The sequence below is a fragment of the Tachysurus fulvidraco genome, chromosome 18, assembly GCF_022655615.1.
Source record: "Tachysurus fulvidraco isolate hzauxx_2018 chromosome 18, HZAU_PFXX_2.0, whole genome shotgun sequence".
NCBI lineage: Eukaryota > Metazoa > Chordata > Actinopteri > Siluriformes > Bagridae > Tachysurus > Tachysurus fulvidraco.
The window spans coordinates 13,417,917-13,437,820 of record NC_062535.1 but is presented as its reverse complement, the minus strand read 5'-3'; the positions used below and the strand labels follow the sequence as shown (position 1 = coordinate 13,437,820).

The following is a 19,904-nucleotide window of genomic DNA, read 5'->3' as shown; positions in this document are numbered from 1 at the left end:
CAAAATAAATGTCATTAGTAATGGAGAAGATTTGAATCCTCAAATGTTCCCTGGACTGGAGACGCTGACTTTCAGATTAACATCATCCACCTATTAAAAAAAAAAGCATCTTTTGACATTCCTGTTTGTTATAATGCAAATCTAAAACCTATTTAAATTATATATTTCATAAATTGTGACTTGATTTTTATAAGGTGTGCATTTACAGATTTCCCAAAATGTACAATTTAAGGGCAGGATGCAGCTAAACATATCGGTCTTTAGTTAATTACTGACATTACCAAGCCTTTACTATTGAGTTCACACTATTCTGGGATTGACCCTGTTTGTTTAGTTCTATCTATTGTTTTATCTATCTATTGTTTCTAGTTATTGCTCACCACTGCTGAATTTTGTAACTGTTGGATACAGAGACTGCTAAAGACTAGAGACTCCATTTTTTTTACATGACTTACTTTAATAATGGCAATGGTGTTCATGAAGATGTTTCCTTTAATAAAAATTGCAGTCACTGTGTTCAACGGTCTACGGTGATTGAACGTGCAGTATTTCTGGCCATTCACTAGAACCTGAAAATATAAAGTGTGAGCTTATTTTAAAAATGCTTAAAGTCTTTACTCTCTTAATTCTTTTCTCCTTAGTATCTCACCTCATAGCATTCTGGGGGTAATAACCATGATGATATCAAAAGCTGCATTTCGGACAAATGGGCCTGCTGGTAGCCACTCTGGATTCTCCCATGTCTCATTCTTGCAGCTGTCAAGGACCACACAGGACATACGGGGGTTGAAGTGGAAAGCGATGTCATGAAGGTACTTCGGTCCATTCTGCAAATTTATTTCAATTTTTTTTTTTTAATGAAAAATGAAAATATAGTCATCATACCTATCAAATTGTGATGGAACTTTCCCCTGAAAGAACAAAGCCACAACAGGTCCCAAGCTTCCAGGGATTGATCCCAAATACAGTTTGCTCTGTTATGGTTAAGTATCATGTATGTTATAACAATGAATCTTTAATCATGGTTATTTTTTAAAAATGCAAAAACTTTCAATATGCAATCTTTAAGTTTGTTCATTCACATTGTGGAAGATGACATGAAGATGTTACTCACAGGGTTGCAGACTGGACATGGTATATCAGGCTGGATGTCAGAAAAAAGAAAGAACATTTGAAGAATATAAATAAAACTCCTCATTTGTGTCAGACCTATAGTGCTATAAAGTTAACATATGGGGAAAGCTGCCATAGCAAAAAACCTGCAAAACAATTGCTACTTCATTTGTGGATTTCTTTTTATATTAAATCTAAAATGTACCTGTAAATGTCAATGTAAATGTTAATGAATATAGAATTAATTTTTGATCCATATATATATAATATGATTAAGGATTCATTTTTGAACTGTTATTACTTACAGGACTGTTCATTATTTTAGTCCTTAGGTTATAAATGAGTTGAGGTTCAGAGAGGTTCTGGGAAAAGAAATTATGTACAACAAAAATAAATAAAAATACATGTCTACATATTTCTCACAAATATTAATCATTCAATTTATGTATTTTATTTATTCTATACAATAAGACAAATTTGTGTAGAAAATGTGTAGTGAAATACTAGGACTTAAAATTAAAGAATATTAAATTCTATTTTTCTAAATTTTTTTTGTTTGTTTTATTTTACAATTAGATATTAAAAATTTGAACCAGCCTACATGCATGGATGAACAGGAACTTTGTATACTTATATATTATATATCATCATAACTGACCCATTGGCCTACTGTGACAGTGAGCTACCCTTGAATGGTGAAGGGGGACAGAGTCGCTGGCTTCACTCACTCCCACATCACTAACAGCTCTGTATCGAACCCAGTATTTGTTCTGTTGGATTTAGTCCAGTCAATGTGAAGGTGTTCTGATGCATTTGACGTGTCTATGACTGTCCATTCCTCAACATCAGCTGCTGATCATTTGAAAGGTGTCCTCCTGTACTCAACTCTGAAGTGTACAGTCTCTCCAGTTGGGATTTTGATAGCTTCAGGGTAACTTTCCCATCAATGGTCTCCACTACAGGTTTGGATACAGGCTGGAACTTAGGATCTGTCAGAGAGCCATTCTGATAAAGTTGGATGGAGGATCCTGGATTGCTGGGATCAGATATGGAGCAATGATGAATTTGATTCCCTTCTCATTTTTATTGGCCTTTAAAAACTGTCAGGAGAAGTGAACCAAGGCTGTGCTGCTTGGAGAATGGAAACTCTCTCACTTGTTTCCCCTGACATTTTAATTGATCCAGAGTTCTCAAAGTCCTGTAGAGCTGCTAGGTAGGAGTCATCATACTTTAGAGATGTAAATGACAAAAATACCACCCTTAATGAGTCTGTTTGTGTTCTCCTTTGTTTCTGCCTGCTGTCAATTGTTGACCCCACCCACCTATTTGTTACCATGGACATTTAATTGCACTCATTCTCTTCCCCAGGTTTTTGTCTTAGTCTTTAGCACTATTCGGACTGTATTAGTTCTACGTGGGGACGTGGAGTAATGCAATTTTACCTCAGGACGTCTGTAATATTAATTGGCCAATTCACACGGGACAAAGACATCTCAGTAAAACTAGCAGAAGTGGGAGGGGTAACTCGCTTTACGCACCACAGTAACCTCCTTGTCGCCATGTGCGTATGATGTTGCTTCCTGTTATCACGTGCGCAAACAGACAACTTGGCGCCTCCATGCTTGGAAAACGCGCCAAAAACTATGCCCTGTCCTGCTCAGGGTTCTGCCCTGTTTTTGCCTGCTTGTTTGTTTCCTGTTTTGTCTATTAAAAGGATTTAACTGCATTTGGATCCGCATTCGCCTGTGACTAACCGTAACGTCCGACTCACAACCAGGAAGACAAATAGGTGGGTGGGGTCAACAATTAACAGCAGGCAGAAACAAAGGAGAACACAGACTCATTACACCACCACATCAACATCAGGATGAAGGCAGATGGAATTGAGTGACCCTGATGATTTCACAACTGTGATGTCTTTCAACCCAACTGTATAGGAGCTCAGAATATTTAATTCAGTTGTAATGTCATCTAACCATTTGTTCATGTTCCTTACATTGAAGGATGATGTGTCATGGATGCTCAGGATGTCCCCCAGTGCCTTGTCCTCTTGTGTCCCTCCACGAATAGCTGGCAGCACTCTGCGTAGCGCCTTCTTTAACAAATGTGTAATTTCTGTGTAATGCCTGAAACTTTAGCAACCTGTCTTTTAGATCAGGGAAATCATCCGTTATTTGTCTTTTGAGCAAATCATTGCATATTCTCTCATATTCACTGAGTTCCTCCAGCAAACTTTGTTTCACACAACAGGCACAAATTAATTTCTTTCACCAACTGTGCAGCCCTATCATCCAAAAGATAGAGAGGATACAGCCATACTGTCAGAGGTACACCTTTACCTTGTTGCTTCATCAGATCAGGCACCTTCTTGTACACTTCCAGGGCATCCTTATATGTGGTGGGGTTTTCTTCAAGTTTAATGTCACCATAAAATGTGACACTAATATTCTCAGACATTGTTCTTTCATCTTCAGTCATGTTAAGGGATGCTTGACCATCTATGAAAATGGTAGGGATCTTCTTGATTACTGTATTCAATTTCCTGTTTGTTCTCATTTTCTGCACTTTTATAATCAAACACCATGAAAACCTGAGCTCCATACAGTACAGCTGTAGCTACATGAGTGGCTGTTTTCTGGTGATTTAGGCTTCTAATGAACATCAAGGTCATCGCTCAATGCATTTTTATCCCATAAAGTAACACCTGAAACAGGAAATGAGAATTGACAGCTGTTTTACAAATACTTCAGATTAATCAAATATTTCTAATGATATATGGAAAAGATATAGGCTGGGGAAAGTATTAGCTGCTAAGTGACAGATAACTGGACTGAGTAAAATTAAATGTAATTGTAAGTGGATACGTTAATGGAAATTGTGACTTTGTAGAGCAACAAAACATTTAGAATCATATGGTTATTAAATATTCATAAATATTCATCCTTAGAGTGATAACTAACTGTAATATCATCATCATCATCATCATCATCATCATCATCATCATCATCATCAGGCTCCATCACAACACCTTGTTATCTTTACCTCAGACTACCAGGTGAATTCTTCCTTACTTTAACAATACACTCTAAGTCACAGTTGGAAAATAATATCACCATGGGAATGCAATCCTGAAGTGTATTTGTTTGTCTGTACTTTTTCCAATTTGTCCAATTTTATGCTTTTCTTATGTAATATTTTATGGCAGTGACTATGTATTAATAAAATTTATTTACAGCTACAATAAAATTCAAGTCATAAGGTTTGATTTTTTTTTTTCAAACTTTTCTGAAGTATTATTACTGACCACCATCTGTAGTCTGCAAATAGGTAATTAAATGTTTATGTAAACTACACCTGGAATAAAGGATCATACAATCATACAACATGCCAGGATACAGAGTTCTTCCGAGGGCAGCTATTTCCATGCATCTGGAATCCATGACTGCTGGAAGATAAAAAGGAGAGAAAATGAGAAGTAAAAAAGAGAAGATCTGAAAACTGTCAATGATTATCAAGTTTGAAAAATGATAGAAAAGTCTATTGTATTATGTATTTAAATATGACAATTTGTTATTTCACTCACTTTTATCTAAGGAGTGACAGCAGAGCAACCTATATCCCAGCTCAAGAAGGCTTTCAAATTACTTTCTCTTACTTTTAAAGTATATGTTAAAGTAATTATATTTCTTATCATATAACAAAGAAAAACTGTAATACAAAAAGCAATATAAGACAGATAAAATCACAACATGGCAGTTGTTTCTATAGAATGTGACACGGTACCCACACCACTGCCCATAAGCAGCAGAAAAATGCTCTTCACTCAGCTTCCACCCAGGTGCTGAAAGATCAGCAGTAGAAACATTTAATGTAATGTAGAAACAATTTGCTGTCAGCCCGACTTTCTGGAAGACACCTAGAACCTCCTTTGCTGTAGCCGGCAAGTTAAAATTTTGATGTCATGAACACGAAGAGGACTCAATTAGACATTGAACATTTTATTTGAAAGTAACCTTAAACCCAGTGACTTTTTTAAGGTTAGTTCCCACTGTTCAAAATATCTTTGATTGCCTGCAAAAATAAAATTTTGTTGACTCGGTAGCAGTTCAATGATTTAATTAATGCAACACACTACAGTTTTTTCTATACTTTCCATAAAGGTAAAAAAAGATATACTGTATGCAGGGCTTTCTTCATTTTAGATGTCAAATTGGTTTTGTGGCTCCCTGTGGTTTTTTTTCCTGTGGGAAGTTTGACACCCCATGACCTATCTATACCAAGTCACTTTCACAAACTGTCTAAGATGCTATTTCTGAAATGGGACCATTATCACTAAATACTTTGGTAGGTATCCCCATCAAGGAATGATTTCATTTGCCATGATTTTAAATACACTCTTTTTCATCTGCTTTTCCCACCGGGAAGGCTTCTGTTCACCAAGACTATGCATCCATGGCCATAAGACAGTGCTTTTTCATTAACATTGATTGTAAATCATTTTTGCAACTTTCTTATTTTTTCACAGTTTTCTTGTGAAGAGATGTGTTGTTGAGCATGTACGAGATCAGCAAAAACATTGTCTCTATTATGTTCATGTGTGTGTAAAATAGGAAGTTTGCAAGCATGTTTCTGTGATATGTTTGTGCAGCACATTTACAGACAGCTAAGCACTTTTGGGGCTGTTTGGCTTCTAATACTTCTAATATAAGATCAAACACTTATGTGATAATGACCACTTATGACCACTAACCAGAAATAAGAACATTTTTTTTGCATTATCAGTCATATTTTAAAAACAAAAAGGTCCAATAATTTCTTTCAGGGTATGTGAACTTTTGAGCCCTACAGTACAGTACTCAGGTCGTATTTCCATCCATTTTTACCAGTTCTCCCCCTGTGAGATGTACTGCCTTTTCTGCTGTGGAGCTTGAAAAAGGGAAAATGCATGAAATGTACAGTGGGTAATATTGAGTGGGTAGTATTGAACACACCAGCATTTCTATCAGTAAATATATTTCTAAAGGTGCTGTTGACATGAAATTTTCACCAGACATCAGTAACAACCCAAATTCTGAGGACTAGTTTAAGTCCCTGCTCCTTGATTCATGTAGTATTAATATAAACCAGTTACACTTTCAAATCCAAAAAATGAACACTAAAATTGGCATAATCATGACATCAAAATAATGTAAATTAACAGTAATATTTTGAAAATAACAAAATTTTAAACTGAAAATACATAAAAAGAATGATATTTTATTAACCTATTATACACAAACACTAAAAAAAAAGTAATACAATGCAGTTAAAAAGGCAACATGATATCGTTAAAATAATGTTTGGTAGATTTTTATATAGAAATAAATTGCATCTCTACAGATTTTTATAACAAATTTTTTTATAAAAAATAAACAAATACAGTAAAATTCTATTAATATTAAAGATTTATAAAAAGTGGCTTTCAAGTTGATTAGTTATCAGTACAGTAGTAGTAAAACTGTAATAGAAGTCCTTGTAAAAAAAAATACAAACTACTTTAAAACTTTGCTGATAAGAATTTAGTAGTAAATATAGATGACAAATGGATTTTAAAACATTTCACGGTTACACTGAAATGTTCCTTGAAACCTGCACCAAAAAAAATGATCTATTGTATACATGTATGTATGTATGTGTCATGACGCGGGGTAAGGAAGCGGACCCAAACGCAGGATAGCCAAATCAACAGGGTTTAATAACAAAGGACATGAAACAACACACGGACTAGAGACAGGACAAAGACAACAGTAGATTCCGTGCTGCACAAGGCAATGCGGCACAGTTAAATACACAGGGTAATCACAATGGGAAACAGGTGTGTAGACAGGGAGGAGCACACGAAGTTGGGGCAAACACGTGACGAGAAATGTAAACAGATGCACGTGGCCAAAGTTCGGGCTGAGTCCTGACAGTATATATGTATGTATGTATGTATGTATGTATGTATGTATGTATGTACAGTATATGCATGCATGTATTTAAATATTAAACTAGACTAGAGAACTTGTCAACTCATTATGTAGTGACTGTAGTGTGTGCCCAGTCTGCCAGCTAAGTGATGTGTGTGTACATGATGACATGTAGAATTAGAATCGGTAGAATTGATACCCTAACCAATTTAAGGCCAAAAAAATCCTTGAGAAGTTACACCACTTTCTTCTAATTGGCTACACATTTGTTTTGTTTATTCGGCTTTACTCAGATTTCTGAAACATTTTTGAAACGTCGTGCACCCTGCTTTAAAATTACTAATATAATGCAAAGAAATAACTAATTCATTCAGAAAGAGGTGTCATGTGAGAAAAAAAAATGTATAAAAATTGTATACTCCATGTTTTCAGATAAAGTTCAGTGTCACTTTTTAATTCCAAAAGGAATAAGGACAAATGTTAAGGTAATTCACATATCTGCTGTAATATTTAAAAAATGATGTCAAACAAAATGATGTCTCTCGTACCCAGGTCGAATTTCCATCCATTTTTACCATTTCTTCCCATGTGCGATGTACTGCCTTTTCTGCTGTGGAGCACAAGTTTAGTTTTTTTGCATACCGTTGGTTCTTGAGTGATATGTGTTCTCATATCTATACCAAGTCACTTTCACAAACTGTATAGGATGCTATTGCTGAAATGGAACCATTATCACTAAATATTTTGGGAGGTATCCCCATCAAGGAATTATTTAATTTTCCATGATTTTTAATACACTCTTTGCATGTGCTTTTCCCACTGGGAAGGACCAGATCAGCAAAAACATTGTCTCTTATTACAGTATGTTCATGTGTGTGTAAAATAGGAAGTCTGTGCAGCACATTTACCGACAGCTAAACACTTCTGGAGCTGTTTGGATTCTAATACTTGTAAAATAAGATCTTTGTGTGATAGGTTTGCAACAGAAATTCATCTAAATTAAACAAGTTATATAAAAAAAATGCTATAAACTATGCTATAATGCTATAAAGAATTAGAAAATTATTGAACAAAAACTATAAGCCCTCAGACTGACTCCAGATAGAGAGGCATTTTGAAAAAGTTCATGCAGCTACCTCAGGCAGACAGTCAGTGGAAAAAAGCCTAAAACCATTAAGGAAGCAATGGTCTAATTTTTAGGCCAAAAGGAAGAGAGGACATGCATGAAACAAAGTAAAAACAATCAGAATAAACATATGATAAGATGCATGTATATAAGGAAAAATCTTTTACAAGGCTTAACAGTGCACTTATCAGGCCTACTTATGAAGCTAATTAAATTCAGTGCAAAAAGATAAAGCTACAGACAAGCTATGGGCTTAGCAATGTACAGAAACTATTATCTAATGCAAAAGCGAGGAGAGGAAACCTGGAACTTTTAGTAGATAATGAAAGCTTGCAAAGGAAAGAATAGAAAAGTAACAAGTCAAAGAAGGTGTGTGCAATGAATGCCATGTACCCTGAAATGTGATTGGACAAAGACTGGACAAAATGATGTAACAAAGCTTGAAAAGTGGAAAGCATGAAATGTACAGTGGGTAATAGAAGTATTGAACACATCAGCATTTTTCTTAATAAATATATTTCTAAAGGTGCTGTTGACATGAAATCTTCACCAGACGTCAGTAACAACCCAAGTAATCAATACATATAAACAAAACAAATAAGTTCAGAAATAAAATTATGTGTAATAAAATGAAATGACAAGTGAAAAGATCCTTCACTTTTTTTGGCATTAGCAGGTGTGGTGGATTTGGTTTGACACACTCTGTGTTTTGATTTAGTTGACTTGTGTGTCGGACTGAGGATCTGAATGCTTGCTCATGCCTTGCGGTAGCAGAGTCAGAAATAGGAGCACATGGCTCAAAATCACATGTCTCATGTTGTTTATTAAAATACATACAGTTTACAGTCGCATTCAAATATCACCGCTCTCCATTCAGACAACAATTTGAGGACACAAGAACACAACAGCTGGTGTGTTGTGTCCTCTGATCATGCATTTACTACCTTTGCCCCTGTGGCCCATGAATAGAAAAGTTGGAATAGAAAAGTTTTTCACTAATCTCGACCTCTGTAGCACCTTTAGCCTGATCCACATCCACAAAGGAAATTAGTGGCTATGATAATGATAATATCTATTTCCACATCATTCAAAGCTTCAGCTCCATTTCTCTCACCCTCACATCCCTGCATGGGGCAGCCCTAAGCACCTTGCTTGGAGCCCAACAGTTGAACAGGCCTTTACGTCAGACCCCAAGAGAAAAAACAATTCAGGTTTAATTATCTTATGGGTACATTTTGTGTTATGAATTAATATATTTTTTGTGTATATTTTGTGTACTTTTGTACAGTGCAGGGCTATGAAGTTCTGAACTCAGGCAAGCGTGACAATTCCAACCCCCATTTTTGGCTCCCATTTAAAACAGTTCGGCTCAAGCCCAGCCATTTTTATTGTCATGATTAAGGACAATGTCCCGTCCAGAGACAAGCTGTTTCGTGTTGAGGTATTGTTCAAACCGACCATCGAAAATACCCTTGCTAATGAATGATTTTTTTTTCATTGGCTGTTGTGTTAAATCTTACCCATATACAGTTATGCTATTTTCTGATTGTCTATTGTGTAGCCTCTTTTTCTTTGGCTGATAAGTGTCAGGCTCGACTAAGAACTCCTCTAAGAACCACGCGCTTGATTCCTGCCCAGTTCCATAGAGAGAGCAGTGTGGACAGATATTTTGGGCGCTGCGGCATATTAAATATATGATAAATAGTCAAAAAGTTTTTCTATGTGAGAAATACAATGTGTGGCGGGAGTGCGTGACAAAAGACCGAAATGCCTGACAATTGACAGCCCTGACAGTTTTATTTTTGTATCTATTGTATCAACTTTATTTCTATATATTTTATCCTTTGTATTGTATGGTTCTGTTCGGCTGCCACTTTCCTCAGGGGGAATTAATAAAGTACCTATCTGCTTTTAGATATTGCAAATGACTTGTATCATTGACTGTATTTAAAGTCTAGTAAAGAATATATAGTGTGCATTTCTAACACTTATCAACAACAAAAACTAAAAAAAAAGTAAAGCTTCTTGACTTGAAATCTCTTAAGAATGCTCAGTAGTTGCTGATTTAACAAATTACCGATTAATAAAAAGACAAATAATACCCATCAACTGTTGCAATTCTGATATAACTGATCAGAAATATACCAAAATAAATGTCATTAATGGAGAAGATTTTAATCCTCAAATGTGGCCAGGACTGGAGACGCTGACATTCAGATTAACATCATCCACCTATTAATATAAAGAAAGCACCTCTTGACATTCCTGTTTGTTATAATGTAAATCTAAAACTTATTTAAATGATATATTTCATAAATTGTGACTTGATTTTTTGCATTTACAGATTTCCCAAAATTTACAATTTAAGGGCAGGATGCAGCTAAACATATAGGTCTTGGTTAATTACTGAGGTTACCAAGCCTAAACTTACTTTCGAGTTCACACTTTTCTAGAAATTTCCCGGTGAATTTCGAAATTAGCAGGCTCTGTTGGAAACAGAGCCAGCTAAAGACTAGAGACTTTTTCTTTTTTTTACATGACCTACTTTAATAATGGCAAAGGTGTTCATGAAGATGTCTCCTTTAATAGAAATTGCAGTCACTGTGTCCAACGGTCTACGGTGCTTGAACGTGCAGTATTCCAGGCCATTCACCAGCACCTGAACATATAAAGTAAGCCTATTTAAAACAGATGCTTACAATCTTTACTCTCTTAATTATTTTCTCCTTAATATCTCACCTTATAGCATTCTTGGTTAATAACCATAATGATATCAAAAGCTGCTTCTTGGACAAATGTGTCTGCTTGTGGCAACTCTTCATTCTCCCATTTCCCATTCCTGCAGCTGTTAAGGACCACACAGTCCATACAGGGATTGAAGTGGAAAGCGATGTCATGAAGGTAATTCGGTCCATTCTGCAAATTTATTTCAAAACTGAAAAGAAATTTTTATTTTATTTTTAATATATTTATTATGCAACTCAGGAAATGAAAATATAGTCATCATACTGATCAAAATGTGATGGAACTTTCACACTTAAATACAAGGCCCTTAACACTCAAATGCTCTGCTGTGCAAATAAAATAAATCTAAGCCCCTTCAACGATATTTGGTTTATTTGGTTCATAATACTAATATATTATGATACCTTCAAGAGAAAAAACACATTAGGTTTATTGATCTTATTTTGGCCAAGGAAATAAAGTTCAGACAATGTGACAAACCTTCACCATTTATTTAATGATTATAATCAGCACATTGATAAAATGATAAATGATTGAATCAATTTATAATTACAAAGCAAGAAAATCACAAATATATATATATATATATATATATATATATATATATATATATATATATATATATATATATATATATATATATATATATATGAAGCTGTCATGAAATGAAAATATAGTCATCATACCGATTAAAATGTGATGGAACTTTCCCCTGAAAGAACAAAGCCACACCAGGTCTCAAGCCTCCAGGGATTGATCCCAAATATGGTTTGCTCTGTTATGGTTAAGCATCATTCTTGTTATAACAATTAATCTGTCACGATGTGAGACAAAGGCGAGAGGGATCCAAATGCAGTAAGTAATCCGTTTAATGAGCAAACACAAATGACCAGGCAGACAAACACAAGGCAGAACACAGAGAACAGAGAGCTGAGAACTGAGAACAGAGAACAGAGAACCAAACACCAACACCAGGGAAGTGAACAGACAGGGTAAATATAGTAGACAGGAGCCAATCACAACGCAGAGATAATCAGAGACAAAGACAAGACACCTGGGGAAGAGATGGAATGTAATTAGTGTCCATGTTGAGCAATGAGTGGGCGGAGCAAACAATTAACATCAGGGAGAGACGGCAGACACGTTACAGAGCCCCCCTACGAGCGGCTTCCAGACGCTCCCAGGTCCACAAAACCCAGTCCAGGACGGTGGAGCGAAGGCGCAACCAGGGTGGGAGGGCGGGTAGGGTTCGTGTAGTGGTGGCGTCAGCCGAGCAGGAGGCCGTAGTGGTGCCAGCCGAGCCGGAGGCCAGGGCGGTGCCGGCCAAGCAGGAGGCCAGGGCAGAGCTGGCAGAGCAGGAGCCCAGGGCGGTGCCGGAGGCAGAGCCAGAGACCAGAGCAGGACCGGAGACCAGGGCGGTGCCGGAGGCGGAGCGAGAGACCAGAGCAGGACCGGGGACCAGGGCGGTGCTGGAGGCGGAGCCAGAGACCAGAGCAGGACCGGAGACCAGGGTGGTGCTGGAGACGGAGCCAGAGACTAGAGCAGGACTGGAGACCAGGGTGGTGCTGGAGGCGGAGCCAGAGACCAGAGCGGGACCGGAGACCAGGGTGGTGCTGGAGGCGGAGCCAGAGACCAGAGCGGGACCGGAGACCAGGGTGGTGCTGGAGGCAGAGCCAGAGACCAGAGCGGGACCGGAGACCAGGGTGGTGCTTTAGGCGGAGCCAGAGACCAGAGCAGGACCGGAGACCCGGGTGGTGCTGGAGGCGGAGCAAGAGACCAGAGCAGGCCCGGGGACCAGGGTGGTGTTGGAGGCGTAGCCGGAGACCAGAGCAGGACCGGAGACCAGGGTGGTGTTGGAGGCGGAGCCAGAGAACAGAACGGAGTTGGCAGCCAGGGTGGTGCTCTGGGCCTGTGAACAGGGACAGGAGGTAGAAGGGCTGGCACGTCCAGCGAAACAAAACACAGGAAAACAGAAACATGCATAGGTTCAGGCCAGGCAGAGAGTTCAGGTAGTTTGGGTGTCATGATGTCGACCGCGTTCTCCGACTCAGTCATTTCGGTCGACCCGGTCGATTCGGCTGGTTCCGTCGGCTCGGCCAGTTCCGTCGACCCGGTCGGTTCCGTCGGTTCCGTCGACCCGGTCGGTTCGGCAGGCCCCGTCGACCCGGTCGGTTCGTCGACCTGGTCGGTTCGGCAGGCCCCGTTGACCCGGTCGGTTCCGTCGACCTGGTCGGTTCGGCAGGCCCCGTCGACCCGGTCGGTTCGTCAGGCCCCGTCGACCCGGTCGGTTCCGTCGACCCGGTCGGTTCGGCAGGCTGCGTCGAACCAGTCGGTTCCGTCGACCCGGTCGGTTCGGCAGGCTCCGTCGACCCGGTCGGTTCCGGCGACCCGGCTGGTTCCGGCGACCCGGCTGGTTCTGGCGACCCAGCTGGTCCAGCTGGCGGCTTAGGGATGCCGGCCGCCCGAGCCGACCTCATCAGGGTATCCGCCAGTTTGGAGACCAGCCGGTTAGCACGGACCTCAGCCGAGCTCGCCGGTACGGTAGCCATGGGAACTGGCTCAATCACGGGTGTGCACGGGACTGGTCTGGGCGGAGGCACTGTGGAGCATTCGGGCGTCCGTGGCTGATTCCACTCTGTGGCCCACGGACCCCGATGCTTGCTGCCCCCCCCCAAAAATATTTACGGCCGGCTTCCGTCTTTACACTGCTCAAGCTTAGCGCGGACCCGCCCAAGAGCAACGCCAAGTTGACGAAGTCCGAGAATGACTCTATCTCCCGGCTAGATGGCATTAAATGGCGTACCTTGCTCTCCAGTCCATGCCTGAAAATGTCTTTTAGGGCCTTCTCCCCAAAGTTGACCTCGTTGCACAGGTCCACAAATACCTCCGTGTATTCCTTGACTGGGGCGTCCTCCTGACGTAGACAAAACAGGATTTCTGCTGGATCCATGAGGTTGGTCGTTCTGTCACGATGTGACACGGTGAGACAAAGGCGAGAGGGATCTAAATGCAGTAAGTAATCCGTTTAATGAGCAAACACAGATGACCAGGCAGACAAACACAAGGCAGAACACTCAACAGAGAGCAGAGAACAGAGAGCAGAGAACTGATAACTGAGAACTGAGAACCCAACACCAACACCAACAACGACCAACACCAGGGAAGTGAACAGACAGAGTAAATATAGTAGACAGGAGCCAATCACAACGCAGAGATAATCAGAGACAAAGACAAGACACCTGGGGAAGAGATGGAATGTAATTAGTGTCCATGTTGAGCAATGAGTGGGCGGAGCAAACAATTAACATCAGGGAGAGACGGCAGACAGAAACAAGGGGAAAACACAAACAGACATGTTGCATAATCTTTAATCATGGTTATTTTATTAAAATGCAAAAACTTGCAATTCATTTGGAAAATGACAAAGATGTTACTCACAGGGTTGCAGTCTGGACGTTGTATATCAGGCTGGATGTCAGAAAAAAAAAGAACATATGAAGAAAATTTGAAGAATATAAATAAAACCTTTTTTCTCCTCATTTACGACAAATCTATAGTGCTATAAAGTTGACATTGGGGAAAGCTGTCATACTGTAGCAAAAATTTGTTGATTTATTTTTATATTAAATCTAAAATTTACCTGTAAATGTCAATGTAAATGTTGTTTGTTTAGATCCATATACTGTATATATAATATGATTTAAGGATTCGTTTTGAACGGTTATTACTTACACGACTGTTCATTATTTTAGTCCTTAGGTTAGAAATGAGTTGAGGTTCGGAGAGGTTCTGTGGGAAAAGAAATTTTGTACAACAAAAATGAATAAAAATACATGTCTACATATTGCTCATAAATATTAATCATTAAATTTATGTATTTAATTTTTTTTAACTTTTTTATTTTACTTCTATACCAATAATAAGACAACTATGTGTAATTAAATACATGTAGTGAAATAATAGGACTTAAAAAGAAAGAAAAATTAAAGACTATTAAATTCTATTTTTTTGTTTTATTTTGCTATTAGCTATTAAAAAATTAAAACCAGCCTACATGCATGAATGCGCAGGAACTATGTATAATTATATATTATAAATAATCGTAACTGACCCATTGGCCTACTTTGACAGTGAGCTTCCCTTGAAAGGTGAAGGGGACAGAGTCGCTGGCTTCACTCACTCCCACATCACTAACAGCTCTGTATCGGCCCCAGTATTGTTCTGTTGGCTTTAGTCCAGTCAATGTGAAGGTGTTCTGTGCATTTGACATGTCTATGAGTGTCCATTCCTCATCATCAGCTGCTGAAACATTTGAAGGTGTCATCCTGTACTCAACTCGGAAGTGTAAAGTCTCTCCAGTTGGGGATTTTGTAAGCTTCAGGGTAACTTTCCCATCACTGGTCTCCACTTCAGGTTTGGGAGGTTTGGATACAGGCTGGAACTTAGGATCTGTCAGAGAGCCATTCTGATAAAGTTGGATTGAGGATCCTGGATTGCTGGGATCTGATATGGAGGCAATGATGAATTTGATTCTTTTTGCATTTTTATTGGCCTTTAAAAATGAGGTAAAGAGAGAAAGATTCTGCCTCATCCTTGCAGAAATGTCAGGAGAAGTGAACCAAGGCTGGGCTGCTTGGAGAATGGAAACTCTCTCACTTGTTTTCCCCAACATTTTAAATTCTTCAGATTTGTTAAAGTCCTGGAAAGCTGCTATGTAGGAGTCATCATGATTTAGAGATGTAAATGACAAACATACCACCACATCAACATCAGGATGAAAACAGATGGAATTTAATGACCCTGATGATTTCACAACTTTGAGGTCCTTCAACCCAAATGTATAGGAGATCAGAATATTCAATTCAGTTCTAATGTCATCTAACCATTTGTTAATGATGCTTACATTGAAGGGTGATGTGTAATGGATGCTCAGGATGTCCCCCAGTGCCTTGTCCTTGTGTGTCCCATCACGAATAGCTGGCAGAACTCTGCATAGTGCCTTCTGGATTGTATTTGTATAATTTCTGTGTAATACCTGAAACTTTTCCAACTTGTCTTTTAGATCAGGGAAATCATCTGTTATTTGTCTTTTCAACAAATCATTGCATATTCTCTCCATTTCACTGAGTTCCTCCAGCAAATGTTCTGTTTTACACTCCTGGTTTGAATTGATTTCTCTCACCAACTTTGCAGCCTTATCATCCAAAAGATAGAGAGGATACAGCCACACTGTCAGAGGCACACCTTTATCTTTTTGCTTCATCAGTTCAGGCACCTTCTTGTACGCATCCAGAGCTTCCTTATATGTGGTTGGGTTTTCTTCAAGTTTAATGTCACCATGTAATGTGACACTAATATTCTCAGACATTGTTTTTTTATTTTTAGTCATGTTAAGGGATGCTTGACCCTCAATGGAAATGGTAGGGATCTTCTTGGCCACTGCATGGAGGTTTCCTTCAATTTCCTGTTTGTTCTCATTTTCTGCACTTGTATAATCAAACACCATGAAAACCTGAGCTCCATACAGTACAGCTGTAACTACATGAGTGGCTGTTTTCTGATCAAATACTTGTGGGTAGGTGATATTACCGAGCTCCTTCATAGTGAGCTGTTCAAATGTTGTTGTCTGGCTGTACTGCATAGTAACTCTGGACTGACGTGCTGAAGATCTGGTATCTTGCAGGTACTTGGCCGATCCTCCAACCTCCACCAACCCACATAGGAAACTGGCTTTAAGGGAAGCGCTTATATCTAGGAGCTTTGCCTTATCACTGAGACTATCAGAGGCAGCAAATTTCAGATGTGATTTAGGCTTTTTATGAACATCAATGTCATCACTCAATGCAATTTTATCCCATAAAGTCACACTTGAAACAGGAAATCGATGAGAATTAACTGTTTTACAAATATTTTTTATTTATCAAATATTTCTAATGACAAAATGTACAAATGTAGCTCTGAAAAATTTATGAGACCTCTTCAATTTTTTTCTTAAACTAGCATCTCTACATGTATTGCAGACATTACAAAAGAACAGAAAACACAATGACAATTCAGACAAACTGGAAAAGGCAGGTAAAATTTTTCAAGAATGTAAATTTTGATGTTGATTAGATGAGACATCTGTTTCTCAAACAAATACAAGAAGTAGAAAATTGTTGATCACGTGTTAAAATTTGATGTAAATGTATGTCAAAGTTAATAATTAAAAATCCTAACTTTTTAGATCAGTAAAACCGTTTTGGTCATATGGTATATTATAAGCAATTTTGGAGTGATAAATGTTACTTGATCCTCATCATCAGGATCAGGCCCCATCATACCACCTTTCCATTCCTTTAACATAACGCATTTAACATGTTTTCCTTAGCTGATGCACCTTCCCCAGTTTCAGGCTCAGGTCAAACATGTACAGTAATATGCCGCAAAGCTTGTCTGCACAGGTCTGTATGGCTATACTTTTTCCAATTCTAATGTTATGCTTTTGTTATTTAATAATTTTCCAATAATCATTTGTCTTTTATGGCCCTTATGGCAGTGCAGTGAACATGTGCTTATAAAATTCATAAGGTCATGAGGTTTACATTTTTAAACCCCTTCAGAGGTATTATTATTATTGATCACCGTCTTTAGCCTGCATATAGGCAATTAAATGATGATTATGTAAATTGCACCTGGAATAAAGGAGTCGTTCCGGCAATCATATAACATGCCAGGATACAGAGGTCTTCCCAGGGCAGCTATTTGCATGCATCTGGAATCCATGACTGCTGCAAGAGAAAGGCCAGAAAATGAGAAGATCTTAAAATGCATAAAACTGTTAATGATGATCAAGGCTGTAAAATTCCGAACAATATATATATATATTGTACTGACGAGGAGGCGTACTGCTGGGGATCCATTTGCAGCAGAGTTTATTTAAGTATAAACACAGATCGGAGTCAAACAGGCGGGGGTCAGAACCGGCAAAACACAATATCAGAGAGAGAGCAGAATCCGAATCGGGGACAGGCAAAAGGTCAGGGCTGGCGGCAAACAATCAGAAGAGTCAGGAAGAGAGAGCAGAAGTAATAACGACGGGGCGCTGGTTTCTCTGGGTGCCGTTGGTGGAACTCTGTGGCGAGCGACGGGTCCAAGATGTCCCTCGCCTTCTCCCATGAGCGTTCTTCCGGACCGAACCCCTCCCAATCGACCAGGTATTCTAAGTGGCCCCCCCGGCGTCTGCAGTCAAGCAGTTCGCGGACCTGATACGCTTCTTCGCCATCGACCATCAGCGGCGGCGGCGTGGGCGGAGCAGTGGTGGATTCCGGATCCTCCCTCGGCTCAACGGCCGGTTTCAGCAGCGAAACGTGGAAGGTGGGTGAGATGCGGTAGGAGGTTGGTAGTGAGAGGCGGTATGCGACGGGGTTAATACGTTTGAGGACTCGGAACGGACCCACGTACCTGGGACTGAGCTTACGGCAGGGTAGGCGGAGCCGGATGTCGCTGGTTGAGAGCCAAACCCACTGGCCGGGTTGGTACTCAGGGTGTTCCTGGCGGTGTCTGTCAGCCTGGGTTTTTGCGTTCGGACGGCTCTCCGTAGTTGTCGGTGGGCCGCGGCCCACGTTTCTTCACAACCAGTCGTTGACAGCTGGTAGGTCGGTGGGCGTGTCGGACCAGGGGAACAAGGGAGGTTGGTACCCGAGGACGCACTGAAAGGGCGTCAGGCCGGTGGTGGGTTTAATGAGGGAGTTTTGCGCGTATTCTGTCCACATCAGATACCGGCTCCACTCGTTCTGACTGTGGTGACAGTACGTTCGGAGAAAACGGATGATCTCCTGGTTGAGGCGCTCCGTCTGACCATTAAATTGGGGGTGGTACCCCGAAGTGAGACTGATGTTAATGCTGAGTCGCTTGAAGAAGGCCCTCCAGACCCGTGAGGTGAACTGAGGACCTCGGTCCAAGACGATGTCTTCTGGAAGGCCATAAAAGCGGAAGACTTGGTTGCATAGCAGCTCCGCGGTCTCGAAGGCGGTGGGAAGTTTGGTTAGTGGGATTAACCGGCAGGCTTTCGAGAATCGGTCGATAACGGTCAGAATGGTGGTGTAGTTGTTGGATCGAGGCAGATCTGTGATAAAGTCCAACGCGATGTGGGACCAGGGACGCTGGGGGATTGGCAGAGGTTGCAGCAAGCCCGCGGGTAGCTGATGAGAAGCCTTGGAGGCATGGCACGCCGCGCAGCCGTGAATATACTTGCGTGTGTCTGCGTTCAGCGACGGCCACCAGAACTCATTCTGGACCAGGTGGGTTGTGGCGGTTATGCCGGGGTGGCCGGAGGCCGGACTCGTGTGCAGTAGGGTCAGGAGCGGAGTACGCAGGTGCTCCGGCACGTACGTTTTGCCGGCCGGGCACTCGATCGGAGGTTGCGTTTGGGCGTTGGCGTCGGTGATCTCGGTCATAATGTCCCATTGAACGGGTGCTAGGATTCGAGTCTCGGGTAGGATCGGTTCAGTGGGGTTGTGTTTGGCCGACTCTCGGTGCATGCGTGATAGGGCGTCGGCTTTGACGTTCTTACTCCCCGGTCGGTACGTCATGGTGAATTGGAACCGGGTGAAGAACATAGCCCACCGGGCCTGGCGTGTGTTCATGCATTTGGCAGAACGCAGGTACTCCAGATTACGATGATCCGTGAGGACTGTGAATGGGTGCTTTGCGCCTTCCAGCCAATGCAGCCACTCCTTAAATGCTGCTTTCATTGCCAGAAGTTCGCGATCTCCCACGTCGTAGTTCCGTTCTGCTGGGGTCAGTTTACGGGAGAAGTAGGCGCATGGGAACATTTTGTCGGCAGGTCCCTGACGCTGGGAAAGGATGGCGCCGATTCCCGTGTTGGAGGCGTCCACCTCGACGGTGACTGGCCGGTTTGGATCCGGGTGGTGGAGGATCGGGGCTGAGGTGAAACTCTCCTTCAGCTGCCTGAATGCCAAGTGCGCCTC

General features: G+C 40.7%; 1 protein-coding gene across 1 annotated transcript; it reads right to left on the bottom strand.

Annotated features, from left to right (window-relative positions):
* Positions 1-1,935: 1,935 nt before the first annotated feature.
* LOC113663865 (neoverrucotoxin subunit beta-like) lies at positions 1,936-17,697 on the bottom strand. Its single transcript, XM_047803679.1, has 9 exons — positions 17,607-17,697; positions 15,044-16,800; positions 10,927-11,103; positions 10,733-10,846; positions 10,619-10,673; positions 3,433-3,521; positions 3,110-3,208; positions 2,269-2,341; positions 1,936-2,102 (listed from the first exon to the last, which is right to left on the bottom strand). Exons 1-9 carry the CDS (start codon positions 17,695-17,697, stop codon positions 1,936-1,938), a joined length of 2,622 nt encoding a protein of 873 aa, XP_047659635.1.
* Between the last annotated feature and the right edge of the window lie 2,207 nt (positions 17,698-19,904).

Excerpts from the sequence above, each read along its gene's own strand:
- LOC113663865 (XM_047803679.1), bottom strand. The coding sequence starts at position 17,697 with ATGGATTCCAGATGCATGCAAATAGCTGCCCTGGGAAGACCTCTGTAT. Across the intron at positions 16,801-17,606 it reads GAACGACTCCTTTATTCCAG|GTGTGACTTTATGGGATAAA; the intron begins GTGCAATTTACA and ends TTCCTGTTTCAA. Across the intron at positions 3,209-3,432 it reads GTAAAGGTGTACCTCTGACA|AAGGCGCTACGCAGAGTGCT; the intron begins GTATGGCTGTAT and ends CATTTGTTAAAG.